Genomic DNA, 12,779 nt, shown 5'->3' with positions numbered 1-12,779 from the left:
AATCTCTCCACCATCCCTCCAGGGGAGAGTGAACAGCTGGATGAGGGGTGCTTAGTTGCTCACTGGTGTTATACCATGACAGATCCAAAATCTCATCTATTTCCAGGAATGTGTCCAAACTGCCACTTTATCACCTTTGACGGAAGCTCATGGTCTCTGCCTCTGTTCCCATGCAGGGGTGGTGTGAAGGAGAGCCCCCTAAGGATAGGTTCCCTATGGCCCTCCACAGAGCTGGTGGCTGGGCAGGAGCAGGGCACACTGTGGCTGGGCAGGATTCCCATGTGTACAGGAAAGTGATGCTGCAGCGCAGCATGTGCCTGTGATGACAAGGGGAAGCAAAACCTCCTCAGGCCACAGGCCTGAGCCACACTTCCTAGTGCCCAAAGCCACGCAGGCTCAGCCCCAGAGCCAGCTATAGGGCATGTCCACCTTACTGCCTCCATGCTGCCAGCCCTTTGCCTTTGCCTTGCCCTTGGCTTCAAAGCTTTGTTCCAGCAGTTTGGTGCTTTTTCTTTCCCCCTTCCTATGCAATATTGGGTTGTATAAATGCTCTTGCGGAACCTCCATCCTGTGTCCAGCAGCTCTGTATCAATAGATGCCTGAGGAACCGCATTATCTAGGGCTGATCTCCACTGCTTCTGGTAGAGGGTCATTTCTCCTTGTCAAAGCATACAGCTGAAAACAGACTGCCAACTCCAGCCCATAGCAAAAGCCCATTTGGGATTATGCTTTTATGGGGAAAGCCAGCCATGACTTGCTCTTTCCATGCAGTCATGTTCCTCAAAGCACTTGACTCAGCTAAAAGACTTGGTAAGTTAATGGTGATTGAAATAATTTATTAAACATTTTTCCTTTTGAAAAATAAAAAATCCCTCTCATCATAAAAAAGAACAAGATGTAAAAAAAAACATCCTTCCCCAAAATAAGGAGTTGCCCTTCCATCCCACAGTTGTAAAGCTTTGACCAGAGGGATGTTTTCTGGCAGTCATGTTATTTCTGAAATTAGCCAGTACTAAAACCACTGATAATTCTGTTTGAGCTGGTCTCACCTCACTGTGCAGTTGAATCAGTCTGATACCATTGTGCTGAGCAAGTAAGTTACTGAAGCTGTAGCTCCTGGAATTTTTCCACGGCTAGCAAAGCCATTTCGTTGACATGCCACAGCAGTGCTCAGTAAAGCCCAGCTGCTGTAGACAGAAATCATCTCCCTAATTCCTAATCTTGGGCAGGAGGGGTGTGGATGCAGCCTCATGCCTTTGTCACAGCTTTGCCACGTTCCATTCAGGAGCACAAAGAGAAATGTGTCTGCCCTTTATTACTGCTATGCAGCGGGTGGCAAAGGTGGCTGCAATTCCAGCTTGGATCCCAGAGCTGAGGGAGGAGGTGCAAATATGGTATCTTGACCTGGTCAGAGCATGGTAACACGGAGAAACCCCAAAGGCACAAGAGCCCGGTAATGGGCACCATCCTCTGCTCTGAGCTCCCAGCTGGGTGCTGTAGCATTGTCACAGTGGCAACATGGGGTGCCAGCATCCTGACAGCAGCTCCAGTGCTCTTCACCGGCCTTATTCAGTGCTGCTGAAAGTAACTGGGTTTTGGGGACAGCTGCCCTGTCCCCTGCAGAAAGGTTCCTTGGCCCTTGAGGTGGCAGTGGCATGGACAAGCCAGAGGAGCGGAGTCAAACAGTGCTCCCACTGTCCGTTCATAGGGAGGAGGGAATGACACTAAAGCCCCTGTAAGATGAAATGGCTGAAAGAGTTTTATTTGAGGTCACTGCCTCTTCATGGGATGTCTCCTGTTGCTAAAGGTGTGACAGTTGCCTTCATGCTTGCAGACTGGTGAGATCTGCATTATTAAGAGAACACGCATGCGAAGGCAGGACAGCCTTGGAATGACTGGTTTCTAACACCATTGTCAAGATAATAGTGACACAGTTGGGATAAGGCCCTTGTTTACAGCTATAACAGCTTGTGGGAGTATTGTTCACTGACAGTCCCACCACCAGGCAGTCACTTACTTCCTGGAAAACCTTGCCAGACCAAAAGACAACACATCATATCCCCAGCCCTTCCTGTCCAGCCTCCTTGCACCTCTATAGATGCACGTCATGCCCTCACCCAATCTCATGTTGGCAGGAGGAAAAAATGATAAAATTAATCCCTTCCAGCCGTGTGTGCTAAAAATAACCAGCAGCATATGAGACATTGTTTTTAGATGACTTAAAAACAACACCCCATGAAAGGAGAGGGAAGGAGGGAGGTGCTGTCTGTTGTCTAACAATTTGTTCAGGAAATACCGCTTGTGCATCCAGCCTCAGGTGTGAGTGCATGAGCTGGCCATGGACACCGGGCTGGTATTATCAGTGAGCACAGAGCAAATGTGACCTGGGGCTGCACTTGTTGCTCTGGCAGGTGCCCACAGGCCGTGGTTAATGGCAAGTGCTGTGGGGTGGCATCTCTGACAGTTTGCTTTGGCAGGAGGGTTTGATTTGTTTTTCTGGTATTAGGTGCCTACAGGTGAGTCAGGCACCTTCAGACAACGATGCCGTGCCGCAGTGATGGGGCTTTTGTTTCTTCCCCCTGCTCTTTAGGGAGGAGCAGGTCACAAGCCTCACGCTCTGGCGGTGACCTGGCTGGAGAGGAGCTGGGCTCCCATGAGCACTGGGAAGGGTGTCTGGACGTTTTCACAGGCTGATGGATCTTATGAGTGTAATTTGCTGGCAGAGCCACGCAAAATGCATTGTGCAGCACTTGGCACCATGCTGATGAACCTTCCCAGGGCGGCTTCACTGATGCCTCACTGGTGGCTAATTAGCAAAGGACAGGGAATTGCTTCCGTTTATTTTCTTTTCTCATTTACTAGAAACCAGAGCCTTTGGACAGAAAGCTCTTAGTCCTTGCACTGTGAACATGTGTGCAAGGAGTCGTGCTCCCTGCTTCCCTGTGAAGCTGGGGAAAGCGTCATGATGACTCAAAAGAAAGCCTGCTGATGTGTATGGCGCAGCAGGTGAGGCTCTCTGACCCTCCACAGACACATCTTTGGACCCCAGCTTTAGGGACGAAGAATAAGCTCTGCCCTATTCCCTTGCTGTTCCCTTGTGCTAAGCAGCATCTTTTCCCTCTTCTCCGGAAGTCCAGTTTCAAGCTTCAGAGAAGGTAAAGATCTGACCTTGGTGAAACACTGTATTCCCTTCTGCCTGCATCTGAGACAAAACCCTTAACTTGGCTGTCTATCCTGCCTTGATCCCCAGGGACTGTCTTCCTCAAAGCTGCAACACCTCTGGCAGAGGTAATGGAGCACCCCTGACCCCACCCAACTATTCTGCAGGCAGTAGGTACTAGAAAATATTAGAATAGATGTCTCAGTTTCCCATTTTGAAGTTCAAGGATATGGTTATATATTGTTCCTCTTAAAGGCAGAAGTAAAAGCCTTATTTCCCAATGCATACCTGCTAGTACTGTGCTGTTGCCCTAGTGTGTATCTGCTGACTTGGAAGTATGGAATGAATTTGTGTAACAAACATGATCACGCATTCAGAATCTGTAAAAAAAATCCCTGAGTTATAACAATGACTCATTTTTCTTGCAAATGCTTTGTATTTATTGTCTCAGCAGGAATTCAAGACATATATACATGGGGCATTCAGCAAAACATCTGGCTTGTATCCAAAACAGGCCTTAAGAAAAAATAACAGATTATAAAACAGATTATATTTACATAGCAGATCCTTTGGAGAAGTAACAAAAGGAATCCTAAAGATTCAGTGCTCATATATTAGCACTGATAGCTTGGATCTCGGTCTTTTTCCTGAGTTCCCAGTGAAGGCCAGCACTCTTGACAATGCTCAGAGAAAAATAAAAACACAAAGAAGCAAACAGCCTTTGCAGATCTAGACAGAAAAATGTACTTCACTAACACTTAACTCAGATATCCCCATGACGATGCATTTATGGCAATACTTTTTTCATAATATTCATGTGTGCAGCAGCCTGAAGAACGGGGCAGGCTCTATGCAGCCTGCACCTCATTTCCTATTGAATTTAAAGCAGAGTACATTGAGCACAACACCTTTATTAAATGTATTTCAGCTGCTAATGTGAATGCTAATGTCGAATTTTCCAGAGAGTCCCAGGCAGGCACAATCATTGTTCAGTGTCCTTAATGAAGGCTGTGGGATTCCACCGAGTGCAGGACATGGAGCAGGAGCCCTCCTGCTGAGCTCCCTGCATTGCCTTTGATGAACAGCTTTGCCAAGCTGCACATGGTGCTAGCCTGGGAGCTGGTGTTTAGCCAAACAGAAACTCTATGCATTTACTTTTTAATACCTGAAAAAAAACAACTTCTGTACATGTCAGCAAAACATGTTACGTTTCAGTGCTAAGGTGAAAAGCAACTATTCTTGAAACATTGTGCTCTCACTGAGAAGGTACAAGGTGGCTTAGGGGAGGGAACCATGCATGTGGCTCAAGACAGTCGTAAAGATCCCAGCTATACTCTGGGATAGGGTGAAGTCCTCCATGTGGTAAGCAGGCTAAGTCAGTCATCTTCTTAGTGAAATCAGTGACAAGTAACAGCCATATGTAGTGGGTTGTGACAGAGTGACCAGAGCTATGTAATGACAGTTTTGCAAAAACAGATTCAGAAGAGCTAACAAAAAAAAAACAAATTTATAAATACATAAAAAAAAAATTATTTACAAGGCAGGAAAAATTCTAACTTGAACAGACCCAGAATTTAGAAAGTGCAACTATACAGCCTTATACAATGCAAAGGTACTTACATACAAAGCTAGTTAAGAGAAGGAACTGACCATTGATGTCAGAAGTAGCTACAAAACATGACCAACTTCAGCCATTTTCTTGCTAGCTTACACCCATGAAAAAATGTTTAGGATTGTGTCTCATGTGGAATAACTAGTAAAGCTACTGTTCACTTTGATGGTGATTAGCATGCTTAATTCAGCTCCTCCAAAGCCACCCAAGGGTAATAAGCCCTCAGTGAGCTGGGCATAACGCATCACCATTCACTGGATGTGCTGCAATGGCTGCACCATTTCAGAACTTAAATGAGGTTACCATGAAATTAAATGGAAATAAAGGATAAGAGAAGAACCTTCACTTGACAATATAGTTAAATATACAGAAATCCAAGGCTACATTTTCTGTATTGACTGTAACATTCAATTCTGTTGATATTATTTCTTCAAAGAGAGGCAGTTGCTTTCTTTGAATAAATAACATTCTCAAGAAAACCTGACATTCAACATGGATTCAACTTTCAGATCTACTTCTATTGAAGAGTTATGAAGTTACTTATAAAGACACAGTGGTATTGTACTGTTCTCAAGAAATTATTTGTAATATTGAAACAATTCTACCACACATACTTTAATATCTGTATTAGTGTAACATATATTCATATATGTCTTATATAGTACTACACTAAAGTATACTCCCTCTCTGATGCGTAATGTATTCCTTTATTATCACACAACATTGTGCTTTCTTCTGGTTTATATAATGTACTTTTATGTTGATTTATGTCATGTTTTGAACTTTTTTTTGTCATTGCTTTTTAAGCCTAAACAAGTACCATTCAATTAATAGTTCTGTGAAATACTCATGTCAGATAGATAGGGTGCATGTATTTATACTTATATATAATAGATATGCAAATATATATATAATATAGACTAGAACTATGCAACATCATGTAAATTCATAGAATTCTAATTTTTAGTTCACAAAGCAACATCCTGTAACAAATAACTTTTCAATTAAGATAGATAGTGGTTTACTTAAACGAAATAATTCCACTACCAGATCCCTGTCCAGCAGAATCCATGCTTTAGAAAACAAGAGCAGTCAGAAACAGAGCAACTGGCTTTTGCCTTGCAATATATAATCCCAAGTTCCAAGACACTGGAACTTTTCCTGGCTTCTTCCCGAAGGTGCTCCGATCTCCTTGGTGAAACATAGCTGTGTGACCCAAAGACCAGAGCGCCACTGGGTATACCAGCCTGAAGGGCAAGTTCCAGCTTGCCCCAAGTACCCCATTGCATGGTTAGAGGCTTTGCCCATTGCTATCTTTTTTTTTCTACCTGACATTCATATGTCAGTATTGCTGTAACATTCTTCGAAGAAATCATGATGCAACAGCCATTCTTCAGTGGCTACAGGCAGCAAAACACAGCACAAAGAGCTTCTTCATCTCCCAGCGTCAGTGAAGTCTCTTGTTCCAAATCCACAAAGCCAAGGTCCTTCCCTGCTTCTCAGCACGCTGTTAGCCGAGGGGAGCTCATGTCTCCGGGCAGAAGAGCTTCGTGAGGAGGTTCAGGATCTTCTGCCGCAGGTTCCACTTGTCGCCTATCCTGCGCAGCTGCAGGGCGCACTCAGACACCACCTCCGACACTGCGATGCACAAGCACAGCCGTCAGACCCAGCACCGCCGCCTGCCCACCCACACCCCTCCTTCACTTTCACGACATATTCACAATACTGTGATTTTTTTTTCCCCCCATTTCCTCTCTTTTTAATAGGTGTTACACCCCACTACAATCACCGCTGTACATCCCCACGGACGGCCGCAGCCGCATCCCTCCTCGCGCTCCCCGCCTCCAGCGGTGCTGCCCTCGCTCCCAGTGCTGGAGCCGGGCTGGAAAAGCCGTGTGTGTGTCCCGCAAGACTCCGCTACACACCTGTCCCTTCACTCCCGGTACCCGCGGGAGCGGCGGGGAGCGCAGCTTTCCGCGGAGTCCTGCCGGGCATCATCGCGGTGGCGCGGATCGGCACGACTGGGCTCGGAGCGGCGGCGACAGCGGAGACCGTGCTGCGGGGCGGAGCGCGGCGGGGCTTTCCCCGCGCCGTGACGCATGGAAACCGTAAGGGCGAGGGGGGAATCCCGCCCCCCGGCCGAGGTGCGGCGGGCGGCGGCGTGTCTGAGCGCGCCCGAGAGGCGGGGAACGGGAGCAGCGCCGGGGTGAGGGCGGGAGCGGGTGTGCGCGGGCAGGAGGAGGTGGGATGGGGTTTGAGCATCTGCGCCAAGAGGGATGGAGTTTGGTCTGGGACGCCAGAGGTGGAGGGTTCAAGTCTTCTGGTCACGGAGAGGCGAAGGGATGGGGTTTGATCTTCTGGGGCAGGAGAGGTGGAGGGATGGGGTTTGATCCGGGCAAGGAGAGGTGTAAGGATCAGGTTTGATCTTGGGCATGAGAGGTAGAGGGGTGAGGTTTGATCATCTGGGCCAGGAAAGGTGGAGGGATGGGGTTTGCATCTTCCAAGCAAGAACAGGCAGAGGGTTAGTGTGGGTTTGTGATAGGGAAGGAGAGGTAGAGGGTGGGATGTGCTTGTGATGGGTAGGGTTGCTCTTGCACTGAGGAAGAAGGGGTGGAGGGATGAGGTGTGCTTGGATGACGAGAAGCAAAGGATGGGGAGTGCTCATGATGGGCAAGAAGACATAGAGGGATGGGACTGCTTGTTCTTAACCAGCAGTTGCTCCTGACCCAGTCCTGCTTTATTACACAAGGTGATGGTGACCTTGGCCTTGAATAAATGATAGTGAAACAAGTTGGACCATATCATGTGCCTTCTTATGACTTAGGGCCTCTCTCCCACTGCTGGATTCTTCCCATTGGCAGCGCAGTGCCTGCACTGCACATTGCTGGCTGGGACATGCCATGGCGATCACCTATGCTTGCTGTAGTTTTAGATATGCTTTTTCACAAGGAATAAGAGGTGGAATTATAAAGTGGCCCTTGTCACTTTGATCACCACAGTGTTAACAGAGCTGTGAGTCCTCCTCTCACTCCTGCCTCTTGGGGAGCTTGCTATTTGGTGTGGTAGCACATAGGATGGACTTCTATTTCTAAGGGAAAACAGCTTGACAGAAAGAAAACGCAGATGGGCCAGACATAATAAAGAAGTAATTTGTAGCTGAAAGTCAAAAACCCATCTAAACACAGCTTCAAGAAGGAAAAGATGTGGCAGTGTAATACAGACCCACAAGGGGCTGTCCAGCAGCAATTTTCTGTGGGATAGGAGACTCTGAAATCAAGTATTTGGAAAACATTGATGACCTTGAAGTCTATTAGAAGAGGGAATGTTCACTAGCACATCTTAGCTCAGAAATCCTTTCCCCAGTATATTTCCTAGAAACTATGACGTTTTTGCAAAACAATGAAACAGGGCTGGGATTTGTCTCCCTGCATAGGAAACATCAGCACTGTGGCTGCCTGGCAGAAGGCAGCAGGCACAGTGTTACTGTGGGGCTGGCATGTGGGAGAGCCTCATAGACAGGGCATTTCTCCAGGTGAGATGTCCTAACAAACGGTATGGCTGGATGAGACTTTTGCACAGCCATTGCCAAGAGGGTGGCTGGATGCTGGCTTCAGTACACTCTAGTGGCACCCCACGGTGCATGCTGCTGGTTTGGGACCTTGTGCCAGAGCAGCTTATGTTGGCCACAGAAGAATTTCTGATGTTTTTGAGAAGATACCACCTTCATCTCTCATCCTTTGGTATATAACCTATATGGCAGATAGGCTTATTTGCTTGACTTGATGTTTAGGGTCTTTTTTCAGGTGCGTGAACACCCCTGTTTGTAACCCAGCCCCATTCAGGGAGATCTGACCTTTGCCCACATCATTCCTGTTATATAAGAAACTCTTTCTTGAAACAGGTTTGTTGGGTTTTAGATGGCGGGAAGGCAAGTAAACAGCTCAGGAGCATGTCAGGCTGTGTGACGTGTCCTCCCCCATTGTGGAGGTGAGCATGTGATGCTCAGGGCTGCATCTCACAGCCATAGCCTAATGGCTGCTCCATAAATCATTGCAGCTCCTCCAGGATGCCAGCACAGGGGGAGGTGGACACTTACCCACCACGTGCCCCCAGTGCTCTGACTGCTCAGCAGTCCCAAATGGAGGGGAAGTGCTCATGAGCTCTGTCCATAGGGAAGAGGGACACACCAGTCCCTTGTGCTGCTGGGCACATGTGTGTTATGTTGCTTAGTTAGGCAGAGACAGGGATGACCTGAGGCTTATTCTTCTTCGTGAATCTGGAGACAGATCTGATACTTGGGCAAATTAAATAGATTACTTGGGCAAATTTAAATAACTGACTGTTCCTCTAGTGAGGTCAAAACCAAATGAACCTTGATCCTGTCCCGCTTAGAAACACTTCCTCATCCAAAAAGGGAGATGATCTTTAAAGGCAACTTCTCCCTCCATCTCTGCAGCAGTACAAAGAGATGGGTTCTTCTTTTGGCCGTAGGTGGAGAGGAGATGCTTTCCTATCAGGACAGCTGGGCACAAACCAGAGGGCTGGTAGAGTCACAGGCATTTATTTATTTATTTATTTATTTTATTTAATATTAAAATAGTGCCAGTGTAATAAGAACAATGGGAGGCTTCAGTGTACAAAATGGGTTGGTAGACCCCACCTGGAGCATCTGGAGGGCTCATCTGTCCATCGCTGTGGTCAGAGCTGTGTATCTGAGAGCAGAGGTATAAAGGCAGGAAGCCCCACTGTTTAGAGGGAAACTGACTTGCACCAGCTCTGGATCTGGCCCACCTCCCACAGGGTTTTATTGGTGTGTGAGAGCCTTACTGGTCTGTGACAAGTCACAGTCTGTTAGGGGGAGAGCAGCACACGGTGGAGCCACTGCCAATTATAGGATTGTGCAACAGGGGCAGAGCGAAAAATAGTCCGCTGTGTTTGCGAGCCTGGCGGGCTCTGACTTCTTTTGTTTCAGTTCCCTTAAAGCTGTGGGAAGCACAGGTCTCTGGGAAGCTGCTCTACCAGAGCAACCACGAAAGTGGTTTTGTGCTATGGCTCCACAGATCCCCAGGTGGGCACAGCCATGGTAGGGAGCAGAGCAGCAGCCCAAGGAGCACATCCGCCTTGGAGCAGACTTCCAGTTTATCTCTGCTTAATGCCATTTAAAGTTAGTGCAATGACACTGCTGAGAAGAGAGAATCATGTCGAGATAACATGCCCCGAGCTTTCCTGGTGTCTGGGCTATGTGGTATAACCAGGAACGTGTTAATGAAAGCCAGCACGTGGTGGACTTTTCATATGAATAACACCAGTGAGCAGGCTTGCTTAAAGGAAATCGAATGTTACAGGGACAAAATCAAGAGTAGGAGAGAAAGGAAATTAGCTGTTTCTTTTTTCTATGAACTCTGTTATTTGTGCTGCATCAGCTTCAAGCTGTTTCCGTGCCTCCCCATAAGATCTTAAATAAATCTCTGTCACTGCTTCATTATTGGAGTTCATCTTCCCATCAAGTCTATCTGGTGTTGACAGCCCCTGTGTTAACTGAGAAGCTGTTTGTTTCTCTCTCTCCTTTTTCCTGTTTCTGCAGACCACAGTGAGCGGCTCCTGTTGATCCTTGTGGGTCCCAGTGCCCAAGCAGGAAACTTGGCTCTATTGTTAGGAGCATAAACCAAAGGTCATTTCGGGAAAGCTCAGCAGGGTGCGGCCACGCTGAGTGAGGGTGCTGGTGACCTTAGCAGGCTTCTTCTCAACCCCCCTCCCCTGCCCCATTTCTTAAATCACTCTAAGTCTTGTTTGCTCTTCTAAGGCACTTTTCCTCCAGGGATCTCTCCCACTGTGGCAAGTAAAGCTTTGTAAATCCTCAAGCCTAAGCATCAATCTCAACCTCATTTTTCAAGGAAACGACTTTGTTCTGTGCTAGCGATTTTCTGGTGGCAACTGCAACAAAGCTTCAGCCTCCAGCAGCTGCTGCTGTGCTGCTGGCACCTCCACTGTGGGGAGGGAAGAGGTTAATGCATCTTTTAATAGCTAATCCAACTTTGATTTTCTGATATAATCAGAAGACAAGAAAAGAAACTAAGGAGAACTGCCTGTTCACTGCTGGGATGTAACCCTACTTGTACAGGTCTTATCTGCTGTTTAAATATTACCTAATGGCCCTTCCACTAATTCTTACACTCTTCCTCCTATGCTGCTGTCTCTTGCCTGCTTCCCTTGAAAGCTTAAACAACATTTTCTTACCAAAAGGTGAGCTGCATGGCTTGTTCATATATTGCAGTGCTCTACCACTGGCAGGCGGATGAACACCCATCTGAGACCTCCTGTGTGCCAAGCAGGCAACACTAATTAATTACTTGCAAAATGCTTCTGAAAGATGATTCACGTGTCTCTGATCTGCTGCCTACCAAAGCCAGTGTGGGTGAAGTATTTTTTCTGCTGAGAGCAATAACATTTAGTTGAGGATGGGGCTGGATAGCAGAGACCTTCCCTGATAAAGCTGGAGTCTAAGAGAGGTTATATCCACTGTGCACTCTTAATCAACGAGTAACTGTGAGGAAGCTTAGTTGACTGAGTTTTCCTGGTTTTAGGTTCTTACACTGTCAATTCTAAATTATCCAGGGTAGATTATCGAGTAAGATGAATTTTCTGTGAAAGCAGAAAACAAAGACGCTGCAGGTGGCTCCTTGTAAAGTCATTCCCAATCCAGCCTATTGGTCATCATCAAAAAGCTTTCTAAAGAGTTAAAAAGGTTGTAAGAGATGGCAAAATTCAGTAGGTATCTTGTTAAGTGCCATTTAGCACTCATGAATATGACAATATCCTCACAAAGGCAAGTCTTTGCAGCTGCTACCCAGAAGAAGTAAAGAAGTAGGTATCATTAAAGTAAATATTGGCACTGATCACTGTTTATGAGGCTGATAGAGTATTTGCTAAAGAGCTCTCTGTGTGTGTAGGTGTCTTTGCAAATGCCAAGCATAGTGTTAGCACAGCTGCACCATCAAGGCTGGGTTTGTGCAGAAGTCCTCCCATGGATGGTGACTACAGTTATTTTCTGTCTTCCTATCTTTGTTGAGAATTTGGATGTGCTCCATTTCTGGAATTCCTCATTGCTTGCTGGCCTGACAGATCTTTTTTGGGATCTGGCTACTTCCTCTTTCTGTTGTTGAGTATGTCTCCTCTGCACTTTGTCAGGATTTTTGTGTATAGTCAATGCAGCATGTGTAGGATTGAAAAAGATATAAAAGGAAATCCCACGTGAGAGATCCCACTTCTCTGGCATGCATAACCAGCAACCCATGCAGGGTTCATTATCAGTGACTTCCTGTGAATCACTGTAAGTCTAACAGTACAATTAGGGAATCCAGAGGGGTTTTGCTGAACACCAGCATGGTGACCTGAGATTCCTTTTCTGGCATTGAACCAGTCATTAGTACTGCAGTGTCTCCTCTGTACCTCTGCAATGCTGTTCAGTTGGGACAGGGCATGTTTTGCACGGCTAGGGTTTTTCAGACTGTTCTGAACAACATTATCTCTGAGCTGGGTTTGCAAGTGCCTTGTTTGACTAATCCCTAATTGGATAAAGAATCACTTAGTGCCCCTGAATCACACAAAGCAGATTTAAATTGGGAAAGGTTTTAACTGGAGAACTAAGGGCAAAAGGCAAACAGAATTAATAACAGAAAGCATGGACCAGTCTAAGGTGGTATGCAGTATCTTTTGTGAAGCCTTCTCCTTTAAAACTTTAAGGCCTGAACTCTTTTATTCACTGTAAAAATTAGAACTATACGTTTGGAAAAAGCAGATGATATGTTCAATGTTATAAGAAAATATAGGAACTCCTCTACATTTTGAATTGCTAGTGATTTGTATGGATAAGCAATTAGGTATGTTTGCTTGGGGACCTTGGGGCCATGTCTTTGTCTATAACATGCCTTATGTCTCTAACAAGATAAAGAAAATGAAAATATGATTTGGATTTCATTTAAAAATGTCTGTTTAGGAAGAAAAGAC

The 12,779-nt window shown here is 46.2% G+C and overlaps 1 protein-coding gene across 1 annotated transcript in view; it reads right to left on the bottom strand.

Moving 5' to 3' along the window:
• The window catches only part of PMAIP1 (phorbol-12-myristate-13-acetate-induced protein 1), a 442,512-nt gene extending 435,596 nt beyond the window's left edge, over positions 1-6,916 (bottom strand). Inside the window, exons 1-2 of the mRNA XM_062612892.1 lie at positions 6,698-6,916; positions 3,718-6,410 (exon numbers count right to left, since the gene is read on the bottom strand). Of these exons, the coding sequence (XP_062468876.1) occupies positions 6,298-6,410; positions 6,698-6,770 (186 nt within the window). The 5' untranslated portion in view covers positions 6,771-6,916 and the 3' untranslated portion in view covers positions 3,718-6,297. The remainder of the gene's footprint in view (positions 1-3,717; positions 6,411-6,697) is intronic.
• Positions 6,917-12,779: the final 5,863 nt, after the last annotated feature.

The sequence above is a fragment of the Pezoporus occidentalis genome, unplaced genomic scaffold, assembly GCF_034315485.1.
Source record: "Pezoporus occidentalis ecotype Australia unplaced genomic scaffold, CSIRO_AGI_Poc_V1 ctg162, whole genome shotgun sequence".
NCBI classification, from domain to species: domain Eukaryota; kingdom Metazoa; phylum Chordata; class Aves; order Psittaciformes; family Psittacidae; genus Pezoporus; species Pezoporus occidentalis.
Note: the sequence above shows the minus strand (reverse complement) of the source record. Positions and strands in the feature narration are given on the sequence as shown.